Below are 22,283 nucleotides of genomic sequence, written 5' to 3' on the forward strand. Positions count from 1 at the left end.
TCAGTTTGCAAATTCTTCATGGGATTCTGCTCAAATATAGGCTGCATTGCCTTAACCACTTCATCAGCTGACTTGCTTTTAATTGGTATAGCAAAAGCAAACTTACTAAGACAATTGATTATTGTAATAATATATCTATAGCCTTTGTTCTGTCTTGCATATGGTAGCATCTCTACAAGATCAGCCTGATAAAGATCATCAAGACCTTTCACAGTAACCATTCGTGTAGGGAACCTCCTACGAGCCTGCTTGTGCAGCTCTCTTGCTATAACAGTCTTATCCATACTGACTGATAAAATCTATGTCATCAACTTTAAATAGTCTATTATGCTAATCCAAACATTCTCCATATCCTGTGGAAGAGGATAGAGATTGCAACTTTTTTCTTTTCATAACCTCTACACTTTGATAGTGCAGGATGTGAGATGTATCATGCCTTGTACTCTTACTTCCCACATGATTCAGAGGTTTGAGCAATAAGAGACAGTTGATTTGATACAATTATATTGTAGTCATACTCTAGTACACATTGGATACAAAGAATATTATCAGACATATATAAATAACATCTCAATCATCAAGGTTTAACAGCACATAGTCAAATAATGGTCCTAGATTAGTACACATTTCACAAAATGCATAGCTATAAGGAAAGTTCAGAATCATCATCTGTCTATTGTGACAAGGATGAAGTGTAGCTGTTGGGAATGTTGAAGAAATCACATCAGCAAAATTCTCGAAAGTTCCAAAAGGATCATAATATCCTTCTCCAATGTTGAATAGTGGCTCAACACTCCACCTTGCACTCATGACAAACATGCAATCACCGCAAGGGCATGGTGATTCAGGGTCTGCTGGCGCCATTGCTGATTGAAGTACTGGATATAGATGTTGTTGACAGCCCATGTTGATAGCAGGATGAGCACACCTCGACTGACTTTGTAATAACTGCTTCAAGGGAATCCAGCGATGGGTGGAGACAGTTGCGTATGCACAATGGATTGTTGACACTTCCTGGCATGAGGTATGACGTCACTTTTCAAGCAATTTTCTCAAAATGCTGTACTGGGATGCATCACCTTCTATTTTATAGTCATTGGTCATATCAGCAAGCTCATCATTTGATAAGGGACGTGACCATTCAGGGATAGTACTGCTTCCTGACTCATTGACTTTATCAATGAGCTCATCATGTGATGAGGAATGTAACCGTTTAGCTGTTGTAGTACTGCTAGCTGCCTGAACCTTGGGAATTTCTTGAGAGTCAATCATCTCTTCCACCTCATCCTTCTCCTCCTCCTCATCCTCCTCCTCATCCTTCTCATCAATGTGTGCTAGAGTGGGGATCTTGTAATGTCCATGTGCAAGAGTTGTAATTCCATCATCTAGAATATACCTCTTCTCATCAGCTTCGCTCAATGCCTTCTTTCTCATTACTTGGGTCATGATCTGATGTTTCCTAGTACCAAACATCACTTGTTCTCTATAGATATCCTCATCACCATATAGACAATCTAGATAGTCTTGGAAGCCTATGTAACGTTCAGCATCTGGATGCATTTTTGAGAGTTCTCGCCCAAGTATTGGTCTCCTCACTCCTTTAGCTTTCTTTATCAATCCACTTGTCAGCTGATTTGGATCACTATTGTAACACAGGCATATAGCTTCGATCATAAGCCTACATACTCAAGTGGCGCTCGGCCAGCATATTCATCTTTAAACTTGCCAAGCACCATTTTGTTTGCATCTGAGTAGCATGGGTGCTCTGCAGGGTACTCTGAGGTGTCAAAGGTATCTTTCAGTTGTTGGTTGTTGATGATGTCGTTGTACATGTCCTCTGTCTTGACAAGGTAGAATAAGCTATCAGTATCTTGATATAGGAGTTGAAGACGGTCCTTGTAGATGGGCTTCATGATGTTATAATGGAATTCATACATGAGGGTTTTGCTGATGTCGAGCACTGATAACCCTATGTAGATGGGCTTATTGAGCTCCACTTTCTCTTTATGCATCGTAACAGCACAGATATTCTCGCCAAAGATGATGCGGTCCTTGTACACTGGTCGAGCAATCAGTTTCTTTAATCAATTCTCGTCATTCACTAGCTCCATACTCACCCTTTTTCGCACATTCTCCATTGTCTTACCAAACACAGCGTTGTTCATAAGTTTGAAGAAATTTTTCTCAAACTTATTCTTCGACTGCTGTCGAAGTCTGGTGTTTAGCATGATGTAGGGTGCTAGGAAGTCCTCCTGCTCAAACCGCACACCTCGATGAACTTCAGTGATTTTCAATCCATGCTGTACTGCTTGCTTGAGGGTGCGGTAATGACATACATATCATTCACGGTTGCTTAGAGCTGTCATGAGTTGTACATGATTAGATTTAAGAGTTTTTTTGTTCTCTGCCAGGAATAGGAAGTCGTTATGCTCATCATGTAATTCAGAAGGGTACTCAATGTCCACCTCCAAGATGTAGCCAATCTTTTGAACATCTCCAACACCCTCAATACCTCTGCTCACCCCCTCCAACTCATCTTTCTCCATCCACTGGAATTTCCGGCATGGAAGTGGTTGGCACATTGCCCAGCCGTACAGGTTGTTCGCATCTGTGTACAGGAGATATGATGTAGGCTTCTCGGGGTCAATAGGCGCTCCTGTGTAGGCATTGTTGGCTACAGCATGACGGTGTATACAATTTGTTATTCCTCCTCTGATACCTCGCTCGATAAACATGTACATGTCATAGTCAGTAAGGAGCTCAAGCTTGACTTTAGTATATTTCAGCATGACATCAAAGGAAAAGCCTGGAGATGTAAAGTAGTGAGCACAATCCAAATCATAAGTCTTCATGCATACATCGCGGAAGCTCTCAAAGACATCAGCCAACAGGAGAACATCTGTTTTCAAGTATAGGTCACTGTATTCTCCCAGAGTTCTACAACTGAATTGGTTCCACACAGTTTGAGCATGTTCATAATCATCACTGCTAACACTCCTATCAACCAGCTTGCTGAAAAATGCCTCTTTGGGTGGTAGCAATGTTTCTTCGAGTCTCTGCCATGAATCGCAGTAGTCGTATGGAAACACTCCTTTCCTTGAGACAAGGCTCAATTTGTTTCCAAACACCTTGGCAGTATGTGGCAGCACTTTGGACAAGTCTTCTGGATTCGATGCTGATTTGACTAGGTTGGTGACCAGATTGTCTAAACTATCAGGTGTAAACCTGAATGTATCGATGAATCGAAGGTGCATTTTTGGAGATATTTGTTTGGTGAATGATATATACTTTTCCGATGAGTTTGGGATGACAGACAGCCGATCCTTATCTCTACCCAGCTCTGGAATAATGAGGTGTGTATCATAGTTTGAAGAGTTGTGGAGAAACACTGGTATGAATGATTGTCGCTCTAGCTGCAGGTTGCATTCACGGCATAATGCATTCCGGTAGATACCAGTTATATGACAATGGTCATACACCTTATCTTTATTGAACCGTTCATTGCAGGCCTCACAGAAATCAGCTGCATTATGTCGTTCTTCCTCTCTTTTGGTTAGTGGGAGCAACTTGATATTCCTGCAGTCAATTGCTTCATCTAAATCTTTTGCATACATGGTGAGGGTCTTCATGAAATTTTTGGCGGCATCAGGACCCCTGTAGACAATCGGCTCATGAGGGATTAGGTTAGTGATTGTCAGCCAAGAATCTTCCAAATATGGGTCCCGCACAAAGTATAAGCAGTAACTCATTGCCCGATGATACTGGATAACTTTGGTAGCTTCACCAATCCATTGTTCATTGTCTTCATCAGGTTTCTCCAGGATGCACTCAAAATCGGCGTATGCTACAACAGGTACTCTATACTTTTGCACATGTTTCTCAAACTTCAAGGTTGGAGGTTTACCATCTTTTCCAACCTGTGGCATGATGATTCTTGCTGTATTATTGCTAGCACAATACTCCTCATGCTCAGCCATCCTGCGTTCTCCATCTCTGTTCTGGGTGTAATGGGTGAAACATCGTCTGCAGATGATAATTTTACTTTTATGTTTTGTGAGTTGGGATCTCACAAGTCTTTCAAAATTTTTAATGTAGCAGTAGTGGCTATTTGATTCATGTTCATTATCATCCTCAAGGGTGCTGTTTTCATCATCATCCTTACTCTCACAGAGGAGGAGAAGATCGAAGTGATCTGCCTTCATTGCATTTCCAACTCTTCTTGGAAATATAATGTTCTTCTCATCCACACCATAAATATCAACTGATACCTCTGGATTATCTTTCTCAAATATATCGATTTGGTTGATGGTAGTGGGAAATCCAATGCCTGAAAAGTTGTATTTCTCTTCCAATTGATGGTATCGCTCATTGACTCGTTCAGGATGGTTGCCTTGTACATGTTTGGCGAGGATAGCCCATTTGAAACATTGCTGGTCCTTGTTTATAGGATTAATGATTGCCTTTCATGCTGATAGAAGAGGTGGAAGACTGATGTAGGATGATCCACACAGGGGAGTATGTTTGCTAATCCTGATGAGCAATCCATTGATGATAAGCAAACTCCATCCACTAGAATTTCCTTCAAATTTCGACTCCTCATCCAGTAGGGTCATGCACACTTGGTTGATGATGTCTGGAAGATTGATGATACTGAAGATGGTGTAGTTTGGAGTTTTGAAGGCGACATTCTGAAACTCTTCTTGATCGAAGAAGGTCTTATCAAGGGTGCTGCGGAAATATGTTGCCTCCAATACTAGATTGAACTTCATTGCTCCATGTGTCTGCAGTTGTTGACTGATGATGTGAACAATTTTATCCTTCAGACTGCTTAGAAAGGTGTGGAAATCTTTGGCAGGCTCATCCTTGTATGCATTATTGTAGTATAGAGTCGTGAGTCGGGATTTGAATGCCTCCTCCACGACAACAAACTCGTCCACTGAGTTTGCTGTTTGCTGACATCGTGCAGCTTTGCTCATCTGGAACAATGCAAAACAATATTGTATTAGTATGGTATGAAGTATTCAACTCTATATATATCACTATCAACGGATGTGGGGGATGAAGGTGTGAATCAGTATCTAGGATCGTGGGTCGGGGGATGGAGGTTCATAGGTGTTTATGTTCTAGGGATGATGGTCCGGAGCTGTATGGGGGAATGTGAATGGGGGTCTAGGATCTACTTTGTAATTATACGTTTTTTAGGTTAGGATGGATTACAACCACCAACTCGAAGAACCTAATTCATAATTAAACTCATAACTTGTATGTATTGGAACCTAATTCATAATTACACTAGTCATTTTTGACTATGTCATGTACTCTATGTATTGAACCTAATTCATAATTAAACTTGTCATTTTCGAATTTAAGTCATTTTAGAATTTAATTGTCAGTCTCAAACCATCTACTTCAAAATTCTACTCTTTCGAACTTAATTGTTAAATCATGAATATAATATAAATATATATATATAGAACTATAAAATGCACTGGTACTTACTCTTGATGTTGATAAAGATGAAAGTGATCCAAAACCAATATACTAAAATCTCACACACGTACTGACGGCACGACTGCCCAAGACACAATGTCCCACTCCTTGCAGAACAACTCCTTTTATACCCCAGTTCAGGATCCGGAGGGAATTTTTTTCCCCTTTTTTCCCCTTTTTTCCCATTTATTTCCGATTTTATGTGTTTCATTTTTTTTTTTTTTTTTTGGTGACCTTGAGGTTAGGGTGGTTGACCTGGATGACCTTGAGGTTAAGGTGGTCAACCTGGATGACCTTGAGGTGGGTGTGGTTGACCTGGATGACCTTGAGGTGGATGTGGTTGACCTAGATGACCTTGAGGTGGGTGTGGTTGACCTGGATGACCTTGAGGTTGGGGTGGTTGACCTGGATGACCTTGAGGTAAGGGGGAGTCTGTGACACTTGTGTCCCAGACTCCCCCTTTTATATCTACTATCGCATATTCCTGGACCATATATCGACAATCTACAGCTATGAAACATTGAATATTTCTCTTTGAAACACTGATATAACCTTTTTTTTTAATTGAAAACTTTAGTGATAGATATTACTACCAATTGATTGAGAAGAATAATATGTTTTTGGAATAATGAATGCTGAATGACTAAGCACATAGGAAGTCCGTATTGAGATGAACAGTTGATTGTCAGATAAATTTCATGATTCACCAAATAAAGTCAAGTGTAACATGATATACATTGGTGGTGCGAAGTTCGCTGGGTAAGCTAGTTGTAAATTAAGCTTTATTATTAATAGAAAACGCTGAAAAAGACAGGCTCAATAACCAGGATACTATAAATCTGTAGAACGTTTACCATGTAAAACACGTGATAAGCTCGTACTCTCAATCAACGCCAATCAATTCGATCAGCTAATAGATAAAATTGTTTTAAGCTTCCAATGATTACAACATATATGTTAGAATATCATGTGTCAATTATCTCAGTTCCATATGGAGTTCACCTTACCATAAGCTTACTTAATAGGATCCTTTTTACTTTCTTGCCCTACTACCATAGGTAGGAAAGTATTGCTTTCCAAAAAAAATTAAGGTACCCCAATTTCAAGTTTTCTATACGTTTCAAGGTCCCCTGAGAACAAAAACATGATTTTTGGGTATTGGTCTGTGTGTGTGTATGTGTCAGTGTGTGTGTATGTCTGTGAACACGATAACTCCATTCCTAATTAACCGATTGACTTGAAATTTTAAACTTAAGGTCCTTATACCATGAGGACCCGACATAAGAAATTCATAAAATTCAATTCAAGATCGCGGAAAAAATGGCGGATAATTACTAAAAAACCATGTTTTTCACGTTTTTCTCGAAAATGGCTCTAATGATTTTCTTCAAATTTATACCATGGATAAGCTATTCATAAGCCCTATCAACTGGCATAGTCTCATTTCTGGGAGATTTCAGGAGCTCCGTAATATTCTTGAGAAAAATGGCGGATAATGACTAAAAAGCCATGTTTTTCACGGTTTTCTCGAAAATGGCACCAACGATTTTCTTCAAATTTATACCATAGATAGCTATTTATAAGCCCTATCAACTGACATGAGTCTTATTTATGAGAAAATTGCAGGAGCTCCATAATATTCTTGAGAAAAATGACAGTTACTAAAAAACCATGTTTTTCACAATTTTCTCAAAACGGCTCTAACGAATTTTTTCAAATCCATACCCTGTATAGTTATTTATTAGCTCTATCAACTGACATGAGTCTTTTTCCTGGGTACTAATGAGGGGCCCACCCAATCCTTGAGAAATGGACTTTGTAACCTCCTTCTCGTGCATGAGGTAGGTTGGTACACGTTTTTACTTTTTTCTTCCATATACCGTGGGTAGGTAGAGCAGTTTATGAAAAGAACACAGTCATAGTCAAGGTATTTCATCTGTAGAACAGCTGTTTTGACGAATTTAAAAAAAAATCATCGAATTTCACAATTTACATAAAGGAAAAAGTACTCTGAAAACAATTGTATATACACATATACAGTAGTCTGACCGTAGTTGCAAATATGTTGCCGTCATTGTGTTATTCCCCTAAATTATTCTCGTTTGATAATGAGGCTTATAGTTCAATGAGCAAGGAAAGTTGTGTGAGTGTACCACACCAGATTTTTCATCCTTTGAAACCCTTAGAGGCAAAATATCTCAAAATCCGTTCTTAGCATGCGCGTCTAGCATGTTTGAAGAATATTTGTGCAAAGTTTTAAGCCTGTAGGCCAATTAGTTTGAGGGTAGTGTGATTTTACATGAAATTTTCGAAAAGTGCCCTCTCCTGAACCCCCTGTGTTCCTGATTGGAATTTTTCTGCATAGATCTGATTTTTTTCGTACCTGAACGAAAAAGTTCCTCATGACTTTGCTGTGCAATGAACGGTTAAAAAGTGAAAATTTTGGGGGGCCCCTCCCCCAGGGGAGGGGGGCAGATTTCTGAAAATCCTTTTGTAGTGGATGTTTTGAGGCTACAATAAACAATTGTGCGAAATTTCAAGTTTTTGGGCTTAGTAGTTTGGGCTGTGGTGTGATTTCAGTTTGTCTGGGCTTAACCTTTTAGATATAGGTAGAAAGAGAAAGAAGAAGAAGAAGAAGAGAAGAAGAAGAAGAGAAGAAGAAGAAAAGAGAAAGAAGAAGAAGAAAAAAAAGAAAAAGAAGAAGAAGATGATTATTATGTTGCTTTGGCCTGTGATCTGTATAAATGTCCTGTAACAACTATAGGTGCGTCCACACATGCCGAACCGAACCTCGAACCGCGCAGCAAACCGTGCATTCCTCCGAACATCTTGCCTCTCAACGAACATGAGCATATGTTGAAGAATATGTTAAAAATCAGCTGTTAATCATTCGCCGTACCGTACTCCGAACCATTCGCCGTGCCGCTTGCCTCTGTTCTAACTGCTCGCCTCACCTCACTCCGAACGCTGAACTTTTCAGCCCATCAGAGCCCTCGATTACAATTCGCCGTGCAGCTCGCTCCACAATATTTTTGCTATCCATCCAAGTGGAAAACATGCGAACATGAATACAGTATGGGCAATTTTTTATTTGATTAAATTCATGTTTTGAATAATTCCTTGTTACGAATGATAAATTGATAGGAGCTTATAAATATTTTCTAATTCGAATGAAATAACTTCTGAAAAAAATAATGATTGGATAAATACTAATATTGAATTATTGTTGACCAAGAACTCAGTACATTGACAATTCATTCAACTAATTCTGTATTGATAAAAAATATAATCATTTTCTCTATTGATAATCAATTTCATCAACTAACTGAAAAAGTAGGTACTTCAATTTCCATGAATTTATTAATAGAATTATATAAACCTAAAGTGTAGGTCATATCTAAATTCACAAAGAGTTCGATTCTTGTTGGCAAGATAGATGTTATTCAATGCAGAAATCATTTTTATTTTACTAAAAGATAGGATAAAATGAATAGTTCTCTTCCAGGGGAGTTTTGACAACCAACAAAACTCATTTTTCATTTGAAGAAATAATATCAAAAAGGTGCATAGGACCTTACTTTTTTGTTCAGCTTGCCAAAATATCCCTCATTTCAATATTAAAATTTTCGACTGACTGTACAGTGAGTCAATCATTCTATCAAGGCTTGAATAATTTAAATTTTAATTGAATAAAAATGGTAGAGAATAATTATCATGTAGATATCAACACCTTTATTTAAAGACATATTAACTGCATGCGTTTCATATTGCCGATACAGCAAATAGTATTGAAAGACAAAATGTTGCATTAGCTGTAAATATATTTGATAAAAAAATATAGTGCTTTAGAGAATTGAAAAATGAAGGGTTTCTGTTTCTGAAGGAACTATTCAGTTTTTGAAACTAGTATCAAAGTGGTGGGATATCGTAAATGTGAAGCACCCTATGAAGGGAAAGTATACGAGAATGATCATTCAAATCCCATTTCTGGCTCTGATGAAGAGAACTTATTTTTCTAGAAAACCTGAAAGTATTTATTGATATATGGCACTTATCTCATTCTTCTGGAAAACTGAGCAATGAAACTTATTTAGCTCTTTCTCACACTCTAACTGCAATGGTTAGCTCTGCAAATATATTCTTCATAAATATTTTGGACCTATGTATTGACAGCTAAACTGCAGACAGATAATTTGGAGAGTAGATTTGGATGTTACAGAAGGTTAAGTGGATGCTCATACAATGTTTATGTAGAGCAGATATTAGAGTCTGAAAGGAAGCTCAAAGTATTGAGTCTACTAAAATTAAAATCTGCAAAATTAGGAGAATTTTATTTGAGAGATCTGGCGGTGACATTCACTCAAGAAAAGTAGTAGAAAATTTAATTCAATTTCAGTCTGCTCTTGATGAAGCTCCATTCATATCAGTTGCTTCACAAACCCTCAAAGTAATTATATGTTTGGCTAGCTACACAGGAATGAAAGTATTGAAGCGACTAGAAAAAGGAGGAAAAGTGTGCAATGGATGCAAGGAAATGCTTCAGTCGCATGAAGACATGAATGTAGACTGTGATATGGAAGAACTTCTGTGTTATTTCAATGAGCTGAGCCGAGGTGGATTGAAATGCCCTTCTTCCTTCTTGATGGATTTGTGTGTCAACATCTACAAATTAATGGAAGTGATGATGAGCAGTTGCTACGAGCTTGAATTTATAAAGTTAAGGAACCAGAGGAATGCTCTAGTGACATTAGGTATTCAACTGACAGAAAATACAATCAACAATTTGAACGATGTGTGTAAATGTGGGGTCCCTATAGTGAAAATAATTAAAAGGGTGTAAAAACATTAGCAATATATTATTATACTACACCAAAGTCCTTAATGAGAGAAATGAATCAAAAGACCTAGCTAAAAACTTGCCAATCAAAAAAGAAAGCTGATCTTGGGGAAAAGTGCAGAAACGCATGACACTCAAATGAGCAGCAAGTGAAGGAAAGGGAATTTTTAAAGCTATTATTTCAGTTTAAGATGGAATAAGAGTTTGCATAATATTTCTTATAGTTTTTTGCATGATATTTTGTATAGTTTTTTTTTAAAAGCTATTCTAATCAGTTACGAGTCTGATCACTCTAGATATTACGAGTTAGATTTGCCGCCAAGCTACTATTGGTTGTGTGCGTGCGTGGCGAGCATGACAGTGCTCTCCAGTAGCGCTGCCACCACCAGGTTTTAGGGTCCTGGACCGGGGACCCTGCTACTTCTATAGGATAATATTATTAAATAAATACGCAAATTCACCAAACAATCTCACTCTATTGAAAAAATCCCATAAGAACATCTATACTCTCTCTCTCTCTCTCCTCTCTCATCTCTCTCTCTCTCTCCTCTCCTCTCTCTCTCTCTCTTCTCTCTCTCTCTCTCTCTAAACATAATCACTCCTCAATCACATTACTAAAACTACATCCCTATCTCACGCACACCTTCCTCTAGCGCGTCTCGGAACGTTCTCTCCCTAGTTTCGCCTCTACGCGGTCATCACTCTCTCAGCTCACCAGTTCAAAGACCAATTGGTGGCCTGAGTGATGACTCCGCTATTCTAATAATTAATATCCTACACAGAGAAGAGACAGAGAACTCATCTAATGTTGCGCTAAATGGGTGGCCAGCAGTGTGGAGTGGGTGTGGAGGGGGATAAGTGGGTGCTAACAGTTAGTTCTTCACTCCCTATGAGAGATCAGTACCATCGACAGGCCTTCCCCGCTAATTCAGAAATCCCCCACCAACAGTTGTAGTACTCTGTCACCTCCTCCCCTTGCTCTGCTATTGTCATTCCACATCCACATTCAGCAAAATAAAAACAAGTCACGATTGGCAATTATCCAATATTACTAGTAGATGATCGGCTTGCTCTGCTCTGCTGTCTTTTCAATTATATGAAGCGCATACGCCACACACATACACCATACAGTGAATCACACACTAGTACAGTAACTTCTCAGTTCTCAGAGAGGAGAAGGAAAATATATTTTCTGTGTGATACTACAGTACTCCATATTTCCCTCTCAGAATTATCTCATGCTGCTGATATCAACATAAAAGCTGTTGTTCCTTTTCCAATATAATTCATAATAAGTTTGGAATTATTTTATTTCTATGAATGCATAAATAAATAAACAAGTCAATTCTATTACACATTGAAAAATAATCTGATAATGAGATCCTTCCAGATTAATTTTTATCAATGATTAAATTGAGGCTCCATCAATTATTGTTATACTTTTTTTCAATTCAAAGTGAAACTTCAAATCAAATAATTTATTATTAAATCACCATACATCTATTCATATGATTAGTCCATAATAAAAATTAAAGTCAAATAAAATTATTCTTTATATCTTCTGGATTGATTGTAACTTACTGGAAACTGGGTATACAGAAAAAATATTTCATGCTTTTTTCTATTGGACTACTTGCTAGACAGCCATATTTATTTCTGAGTACAAAATTCATAAACTCAAATAATGAATAGATCACAAAGAAAACAGAAACTCCATAATTTATTTCCTTTCAATAATATATTTTATAGTAAAGAAATATAAAGTGATAAATTTGTTGACAGTGTGGTGATAATATATCCCAGAATGAAAATTCAATTAATTCAATGGAATCATGAATGCAAATTATATAAAAATCTGCATAATGATAATTTAACACATTCTATGAAACTTATTTAGTAATAGGCTATATCAAATAATAAATAGTCATTATTTTTGCAATTACTATAACCTACTATTAGCTATCACTATATGAAAAATTACTAATAACTACTGATACTATTCTAGCATATTATGATATATACTGTTAAAAGAATTTATCTTTTTTCTATCTGTATTAACTTGTGACCCCCGTGGTTCAGAGAACTCGCTCAAGAACTGTTTTGCATTGTAATCTTTAAAACCCTCAACTTTTGATTAGAGAGTTTATGAAAATTAATAAAGCTGCTAATATTTCTCTTACAATAATAATTCGACAGCATTTCCATTGGAATGTTATTTGAAATGAAAAATGACCTACTCTAAAAATATTACTTTGTCGCTTCAACATCTTTGACACTCATATGGATCCAAAATCATTTTTTTTTGTTTTGATACATGATTTCGATACATAGTTCCAAGAGAAAATAAATAGCTAAAACCGCAATTGATAATATTATATCAACCCGTATCATTTGTTGATACAAAAGTTGTAAAGTATAAAGAACCAGCTAAAATCATATTATGTCAGTGTGTGTGATAGCTCCCAAATCAATGTTAGTAGACAGTCTACTAACCTTGCTCCAAATAACCTCAGATGATGTTACGAATGAATGAATGGGAAAACTGTAGTAATTGCATGCAAAGAATTCTTCAGCTGACCAAATGACAGATCATAACAATTTTTTTCTTATGCACTTTCAATGTTATTTTTATATCCTGAAAAAGGACGAAAGAGTGAGTCAATTTGTTGTCCAATGAACTTGACCTGTAAAGGGTTCGGAGAATACGTGTTCATAATTTGAGAAGATTGATCAATTCTTTCTAAGTTATTGTAGACATACAAACAGACGGAACCGACTTTGTCCTTCAGTAAGTCAAAAGTTAAAACTCTACAAAACCACTATAATGAACAAAAATCTATTTACTAAGCTTAATTTATCATGAATACCAATAGAATATATGAGCCCAAAGTTAAACAATAGTAGATATAAAAGGCGGGTCCTGGGACACAAGTGTCCCAGAACCTGCCTTTATCTCAAGGTCATCCAGGCGCCTCAAAGTCATCCAGGTCAACCACCCCTAACCTCAAGTCATCCAGGTCAACCACCCCTAACCTCAAGGTCATCCAGGTCAACCACCCTAACCTCAAGGTCATCCAGGTCAACCACCTTAACCTCAAAGTCATCCAGGTCAACCACCCTAACCTCAAGGTCATCCAGGTCAACCACCCTAACCTCAAGGTCATCCAGGTCAACCACATTAACCTCAAGGTCATCCAGGTCAACCACATTAACCTCAAGGTCATCAAGGTCAACCACCCTAACCTCAAGGTCATCCAGGTCAACCACCCTAACCTCAAGGTCATCCAGGTCAACCATCCCCAACCTCAAGGTCATCTGGGTCAACCAAACCTAACCTCCTCAAGGTCATCTAAGTCAACCAAACCTAACCTCAAGGTCAACTAGTCAACCAAACCTAACCTCAAGGTCATCTAGCTCAAACACACCTAACCTCAAAAAAAAATTAAAAAAAAAATTAAAAAAATTAAAAAAAAATAAAATAAAAAAAATTAAAAAAAATTAAAAAAAATTAAAAAAAAATAAAATAAAAAAAATTAAAAAAATAAAATCGGGAATAAATGGAAAAAAGGGAAAAAAATTCCCTACTGATCTTGAACTGGGGTATAAAAGGAGTTGTTCTGCAAGGAGTGGACATTGTGTCTCAGGCAGTCGTGCCGTCAGTATGTGTGTGTGCCACCAGTACGTGTGTGTGATTTTGGTGTATTGGTTTTGGATTACTTTCATCTTTATCAACATCAAGTAGTACCAGTGCATTTTATAGTTATATATATATATTATATTATATTCATGATTTAACAATTAAGTTCAAAAGAGTAGAATTTTGAAGTATTTGAGACTGACAATTAAATTCTAAAATGACTTAAATACGAAAATGATAAGTTTAATTATGAATTAGGCTCCAATACATACAAGTTGAGAGTTTAATTGTGAATTATGTTCTTTGAGTTGGTGGTTGTAATTCAACCTAACCTAAAAAACGTATAACAAGTCTTTGCCCTAGAATTAGGCTGTACCCACAATATGTTTGACATTGATAGTGTGTATGTCGTTTCAGACACGAGCAGCAATGGTTCTAATGATCAGGAGCACCCATCCCACCTCAGGAAGTAGATCCTAGACCCCCATTCACATTCCCCCCATACAGCTCCCGACCATCATCCCTAGAACATAAACACCTACGAACCTCCATCCCCGACCCGCCCGACCCACGATCCTAGATATTGATACTGATTCACTGCCTTCATCCCCCACATCTGTTGATGAAGGTATATATATATATATATATATATATAATATATATATATATATATATATATATATATAGTTGAATACTGCATACCATACTGATACAATATTGTTTTGCATTGTTCCAGATGAGCAAAGCTGCACGATGTCAACAAACAGCAAACTCAGTGGACAAGTTTGTTGTCCTGGAGGAGGCATTCAAATCCCGACTCATGACTCTATACTACAATAATGCATACAAGGATGAGCCTGCCAAAGATTTCCACACCTTTCTGAGCAGTCTGAAGGATAAAATTGTTTAGATCATCAGTCAGCAACTGCAGACACATGGAGCAATGAAGTTCAATCTAGTATTGGAGGCAACATATTTCCGCAGCACCCTTGATAAGACCTTCTTCGATCAAGAAGAGTTTCAGAATGTTGCCTTCAAAACTCCCAACTACACCATCTTCAGTATCATCAATCTTCCAGACATCGTCAACCAAGCGTGCATGACCCTACTGGATGAGGAGTCGAAATTTGAAGGAAATTCCAGTGGATGGAGTTGCTTATCATCGATGGATTGCTCATCAGAAGTAGATCTCAATCCATAACACCAGTCATCCAACCACAACCTGTCATCCAACTGCCACCAGTCGCCCACAATCACCACCAGTCGTCCCACTATCACAACCAGTCGCCCCACTATCGCCACCAGTTGCCCCACCATCGTCACCAGTCGTCCCACTATCGCGGCAGTCGTCCCACTTTCGCCACCAGTCGCCCCACTATTGCTGCCAGTCGTCCCACTATCACTGCCAGTCGTCCCACTATCGCCGCCAGTCGCCCCACTATCGCTGCCAGTCGCCCCACTATCGCTGCCAGTCATCCCACTATCGCCACCAGTCGCCCCACTATCGCCGCCAGTCGCCCCACTATCGCCGCCAGTCGCCCCACTATTGCCACCAGTCGCCCCACTATCGCCACCAGTCGCCCCACTATCACCGCCAGTTATATAGCCACAACACCTACATGCATATAGCTTTGATCGTAGGCCTACTCAAGTGGCGCTCGGCCAGCATATTCATCTTTGAACTTTCCAAGCACCATTTTGTTTGCATCCGAGTAGCATGGGTGGTCTGCAGGGTACTCTGAAGTGTCAAAGATATCTTTAAGCTGCTGGTTGTTGATGATGTCATTGTATAGGTTCTCAGTTTTCTCGATGTAGAATAAGCTGCCAGTATCCTGATAAAGCAGTTGTAGGTTCTCTTTGTATGTAGGTTTCATCACATCGTAGTGGAACTGGTACATGAGGGTCTTGCTGATGTCAAGCACTGATAACCCTATATAGATGGGCTTATTGAGCTCCACTTTCTCTTTATGCATTGTAACAGCACAGATATTCTCTCCAAATATGATATGATCTTTGTACACTGGTCGAGCAATCAGTTTCTTCAATCGCTTCTCATCATTCACTAGCTCCATGCTCATCCTTTTTTCGCACATTCTCCATTGTTTTACCAAACACGGCATTGTTTATGAGTTTGGAAAAGTTCTTTTCAAACTTATTCTTCGACTGCTGTCGAAGTCTGGTGTTTAGCATGATGTAGGGTGCTAGGAAGTCCTCCTGCTCAAACCGCACACCTCGATGAACTTTAATGATTTTCAATCCATGCTGTACTGCCTGTTTTAGGGTGTGGTAATGACATACATTATGTTTGCGATTGCTTAGAGCTGTCATGAGTCGTATATGATTAGATTTGAGAGTTTTTTTTGTTCTCTGCAAGAAATGGGAAATCATTGTGCTCATCATGCAATTTGGAAGGGTACTCAATGTCCACCTCTAGAATGTATCCAATCTCCATATCATCACCTAAACCTGTAATACCCATTGTTACTGTTTCCAATTCAGTCAGATGTCAACTCAGTCAAATGTCATTGACACCAGATGGTGATAAAGAATCACCAGTAAGTTTGCTGTATGATAAGGGAAAGTATTATTGTAATAATGTTCGAGAAAGTAAAATACTATTGAATGTATAACCATTGTAATATGATAATAAAGAAATAAACCCTCATTGGCTGATCCACTGTCTAAAACTACTCTCATGTAATGATGTAAACATGTATGAAATAGACTCATTTTTTCATGTTAACCATTGATTGAGAGTTTCATTAATTCATATAGGTAAAAAAAAAAAAAAAATCACCTTACTTTACTTTAAGCATTGTAATTTCAACGACCCCCACTCCACCTCCCTCTGTCACATGACCAATGGCTACCAGCATTAAGGACTCTAGCTCAAGATGGTCATGCACGACCTGTCACTCTACATGCTCATGGAGGCCTATCACTCCAGATCAATATGTACATGGTAGACCTACTGGATCAAGATGTCCATGAGAGACTCTAGATCAACATGATCATGCTGCTCTAGAGATAAAAATGGTATTGAAGATTATTTTCAATGACTCCCACTCCATGCTCAGACATGACATATTCTCAATGACCCTCACTCCTCCTGTCACATGTCTGTATAGCATAATTGGGTCATCCACTCAGTGGTCAGGCAGTCAGTTCAATTACTGATCAGTCTGATCAGTAACTGATCATCACTGTTCAGTCACTGTTCAGTTATTGATCAGTCACTGAACAGTCACTAATCAGTCTGATCAGTCACTGTTCAGTCACTTATCAGTCTGATCAGTAACTGATCAGTCACTGTTCAGTCACTGATCAGTCACTGCTATAGATAGAGGAAAAGTTCTCATAGAGTACATACTGCTTCATCATCAATGTTAACCAATTCAGGAGTTCTTCCAACTCTAAGTATAGTGACATCACTACTGAGTGTGTGAGAGCTTCTAACACATTGAGTGTAGGATATTTCCTTATGGATAAGCCGACTTTATCGTTAGGAGACGATATGTATATTTCCAATGAGAAAAGTATATAAATAATAAGTTTGCGAGTAAAGCTGTTTATGGTTTCCTGTTCTAAAAATTGCTCCACTTCTTGACCGCATATCCTTTCCATTCAATGATTAGGAAAAACCTCCTATTATATCATTCACACAAAACAATGTTTCCTCTATTCCTTCCACTCTAATAAAAATAAAAGCAGGATATATGCGGTGTGAATCATTTCCTGCGAACTCTATTCTTAGTCCAGGTGTGAATTTGTTCTATTATGAAGTGTTTATTCCTTCCACTCTTATCAAAATTGAAACAGGATATGTGGTGCAAATTATCTAGTTCTACACTTCGCTAAAAGCAATCTACTGCTGATAGTCTCACATTCCATGTATCAAATTCCAAAGTCGCATGAAGTTGTAGGAAGGATTACCGACAACCTTGGCTGCATTACTGTTACAACTCATGCATTGAATGCGGAAAGCTTAATTGAGAGATCCATACATAGTAAAACATTATTGGAAATGCCAATTTTGTATAAAATTAGAGCTCTATATGATTTCATTATAATAACTACCGATTGCATTAATTTGATGCCTGGGTGATAGAATGAGAAAAGTAGAAATTCAAGTTGTAATATAACTTGAAAGATATTGACTAAAGTGGAATTGTCTGTCATATCAGCTCCATTCATGAATGAAAATCGTCGACCTTATACTGAAATGAAATTGAATAATCCAATATTAACTTAATATACTCACTGTTCTCTGTACGGCTTCTGAAATTATAAAATGGAATAGAAGTTACCAAGTACCTTTTTTGTATTCTCCCATTCATCGATTCTGATAGAAATTCCCAAATCATTAACCTGAAATTCAGATTCATCCCAGTTCTGAATTGAAACAACCCCATTTATTCTAATAAATTTATAAATTTCGATTCATAACATCATATAATATCATAACTCACTAATACTTTACTTTGTTAGCACTATATGACTATCCATAAATGTTTCCAATAGAAATTTACTATAGGAGTTGATAGTGCAGGATGTGCCTTGTACTCTTAACTATTGTTCCTACAATATACCTGTTTGATTACAATAATGACAAATTCTACCCTTCTTATAACTCCTATACTATGTATACCGTAGGAACAATAGTTGATATATTTTACAGTTTGAAAACCTGGAAGCATTGTATGTGTCAAACTATTGGATAGAGGAAGAAGTTGAGAACCCCAACATAGATTTGAATTATGAAATTAGAATCAAGCTAGATGTTCTAGAGCATAACCCCAGTAGGAATAAGGAAAGAGTTATTTTCTGTATCTGATTGCCTTGACCACATCATCAGCTGACTTGCTTTTAATTGGTATAGCAAAGGCGAACTTACTAAGACAATTGATAATAGTAATTATGTATCTATAACCTTTGTTCTGTTGAGCATATGGTATCATCTCAACAAGGTCAGCTTGATAGAGGTCATAAAGACCTTTGACTGTAACCTTTCTTGTTGGGAAGTTCCAACAAGCTTGCTTGTGCAGCTCTTGTGCTAATACTGTCTTATCCATACTGGATATATGAACTTGCTAATTAGCATTTATATAGGCATCAGGCTGTTGAGCTCAACCATCATGAACTTCCTACATGGTATGATAAAGACAAGTTTATCATAGAAGGATGCTTCCTATTGTATTTACTATACCTTAAATGTCTAAGAGTGCTTACTCTAGAAGTTGAAGGGTGTATGGAATAAGATGTACAACATATTTCTCTTGAAATAACACACTCTCTCTTTTATTGATACATAGCATAATATATAAACTGAGCATTCATATGAATAATAAGATTATTTACATTACAATTCAATAGATTCAGTCCAATATATCGAGAACTATCCAGTGATATAATTCACCCAATCTATCACTTATTTCGCAGAATCCTCTGCTGAATGAGAATTTCAAGATGGCTGCTCCCTCGCATAGGTCGGTATAGCTTGACACTTCGGCATCATGAAAGATGGATGTTAGTGTCTCTAGAAAGTTTTGAGCTGTTCCAAACGGTTCTGGTAGGTCCTTATCTCCAAACTTCAGAAATGGTTGTACAATCCATTGGTTGCTGGTTACTAGTAGACAGTCTCCACACTCACACATATCTGCTTGCTCCACTACAGGCTGATGTTGGCAGTGGTAGTGGTAACAGCAGGAGTACTAGCTGGAGTAGTAGCTGGAGTTCTAGTTGTAGCTGATGCTAGTTCTTTACAGCACGGTGCACAGACCTCAACTGATGATGACCGCTTCCAAAAAGTCTTGCGATGTGAATGTAGGGCGAAGACATGTGCGCAGTGGATTTGTTGACACTTCCTGGCATGAGGTATGACTCACTTTTCAAGCAATTTTCTCAGAATGCTGTACTGGGATGCATCACCATCTATTTTATAGTCATTTGATAAGGGACGTGACCGTTTAGCAGGGATAGTACTGCTTCCTGACTCATTGACTTTATCAATGAGCTCATCATGTGATGAGGAATGTAGCCGTTTAGCTGTTGTAGTACTGCTAGCTGCCTGAACCTTGGGAATTTCTTGAGAGTCAATCATCTCTTCCTCCTCATCCTCCTCCTCCTCCTCCTCCTCCTCTGCCTCCTCATCAATGTGTGCTAGAGTGGGGATCTTGTAATGTCCATGTGCAAGAGTTGTAATTCCATCATCTAGAATATACCTCTTCTCATCAGCTTTGCTCAATGCCTTCTTTCTCATGACTTGGGTCATGATCTGATGTTTCCTAGTACCAAACATCACTTGTTCTCTATAGATATCCTCATCACCATATAGACAATCTAGATAGTCTTGGAAGCCTATGTAACGTTCAGCATCTGGATGCATTTTTGAGAGTTCTCGCCCAAGTATTGGTCTCCTTTATCAATCCACTTGTCAGCTGATTTGGATCACTATTGTAACACCTACAGGCATATAGCTTTGATCGCAGGCCTACATACTCAAGTGGCGCTCGGCCAGCATATTCATCTTTAAACTTGCCAAGCACCATTTTGTTTGCATCTGAGTAGCATGGGTGGTCTGCAGGGTACTCTGAGGTGTCAAAGGTATCTCTAAGCTGCTGGTTGTTGATGATGTCGTTGTACATGTCCTCTGTCTTGACAAGGTAGAATAAGCTATCAGTATCTTGATATAGGAGTTGAAGACGGTCCTTGTAGATGGGCTTCATGATGTTATAATGGAATTCATACATGAGGGTTTTGCTGATGTCAAGCACTGATAACCCTATGTAGATGGGCTTATTGAGCTCCACTTTCTCTTTATGCATTGTAACAGCACAGATATTCTCGCCAAAGATGATGCGGTCCTTGTACACTGGTCGAGCAATCAGTTTCTTCAATCGCTTCTCATCATTCACTAGCTCCATACTCATCCTTTTTCGCACATTCTCCATTGTCTTACCAAACACAGCGTTGTTCATAAGTTTGAAAAAGTTCTTTTCAAACTTATTCTTCGACTGCTGTCGAAGTCTGGTGTTTAGCATGATGTAGGGTGCTAGGAAGTCCTCCTGCTCAAACCGCACACCTCGATGAACTTTAGTGATTTTCAATCCATGCTGTACTGCTTGCTTGAGGGTGCGGTAATGACATACATATCGTTCACGGTTGCTTAGAGCTGTCATGAGTCGTACATGATTAGATTTGAGAGTTTTTTTGTTCTCTGCCAGGAATGGGAAGTCATTGTGCTCATCATGCAATTCGGAAGGGTACTCAATGTCCACCTCCAAGATGTAGCCAATCTTTTGAACATCTCCAACACCCTCAATACCTCTGCTCACCCCCTCCAACTCATCTTTCTCCATCCACTGGAATTTCCGGCATGGAAGTGGTTGGCACATTGCCCAGCCGTACAGGTTGTTCGCATCTGTGTACAGAGATATGATGTAGGCTTCTCGGGGTCAATAGGCGCTCCTGTGTAGGCATTGTTGGCTACAGCATGACGGTGTATACAATTTGTTATTCCTCCTCTGATACCTCGCTCGATAAACATGTACATGTCATAGTCAGTAAGGAGCTCAAGCTCGACTTTAGTATATTTCAGCATGACATCAAAGGAAAAGCCTGGAGATGTAAAGTAGTGAGCACAATCCAAATCATAAGTCTTCATGCATACATCGCGGAAGCTCTCAAAGACATCAGCCAACAGGAGAACATCTGTTTTCAAGTATAGGTCACTGTATTCTCCCAGAGTTCTACAACTGAATTGGTTCCACACAGTTTGAGCATGTTCATAATCATCACTGCTAACACTCCTATCAACCAGCTTGCTGAAAAATGCCTCTTTGGGTGGTAGCAATGTTTCTTCGAGTCTCTGCCATGAATCGCAGTAGTCGTATGGAAACACTCCTTCCCTTGAGACAAGGCTCAATTTGTTTCCAAACACCTTGGCAGTATGTGGCAGCACTTTGGACAAGTCTTCTGGATTCGATGCTGATTTGACTAGGTTGGTGACCAGATTGTCTAAACTATCAGGCGTAAACCGGAATGTATCGATGAATCGAAGGTGCATTTTTGGAGATATTTGTTTGGTGAATGATATATACTTTTCCGATGAGTTTGGGATGACAGACAGCCGATCCTTATCTCTACCCAGCTCTGGAATAATGAGGTGTGTATCGTAGTTTGAAGAGTTGTGGAGAAACACTGGTATGAATGATTGTCGCTCTCGCTGCAGGTTGCATTTACGGCATAATGCATTCCGGTAGATACCAGTTATATGACAATGGTCATACACCTTATCTTTATTGAACCGCTCATTGCAGG

The 22,283-nt window shown here is 38.4% G+C and overlaps 1 protein-coding gene across 2 annotated transcripts; it reads right to left on the reverse strand.

Moving 5' to 3' along the window:
• Positions 1–517: 517 nt before the first annotated feature.
• On the reverse strand, positions 518–20,375 carry LOC120351207 (histone-lysine N-methyltransferase SETD1B-A-like). 2 transcript variants are annotated; one of them, XM_039427549.1, is made up of 2 exons: positions 19,896–20,375; positions 518–1,082 (listed from the first exon to the last, which is right to left on the reverse strand). In XM_039427549.1, exons 1-2 carry the CDS (start codon positions 20,347–20,349, stop codon positions 1,033–1,035), a joined length of 504 nt encoding a protein of 167 aa, XP_039283483.1. In that variant the 5' UTR covers positions 20,350–20,375; the 3' UTR covers positions 518–1,032. The 2 variants fall into 2 exon arrangements, with proteins under 2 accessions (XP_039283483.1, XP_039283482.1); XM_039427548.1 differs by having other exon boundaries at positions 518–1,079; positions 19,893–20,375.
• Positions 20,376–22,283: the final 1,908 nt, after the last annotated feature.

This window comes from Nilaparvata lugens, chromosome 4, assembly GCF_014356525.2.
Source record: "Nilaparvata lugens isolate BPH chromosome 4, ASM1435652v1, whole genome shotgun sequence".
Classification (NCBI taxonomy): Eukaryota; Metazoa; Arthropoda; class Insecta; order Hemiptera; family Delphacidae; genus Nilaparvata; species Nilaparvata lugens.

Coding starts and splice junctions, on each gene's coding strand:
- LOC120351207 (XM_039427549.1), bottom strand. CDS start 20,349: ATGCATCCAGATGCTGAACGTTACATAGGCTTCCAAGACTATCTAGAT. Junction 1,083..19,895: donor ATCAAATGACTATAAAATAG/ATGGTGATGCAT, acceptor ACTATAAAATAG/AAGGTGATGCATCCCAGTAC.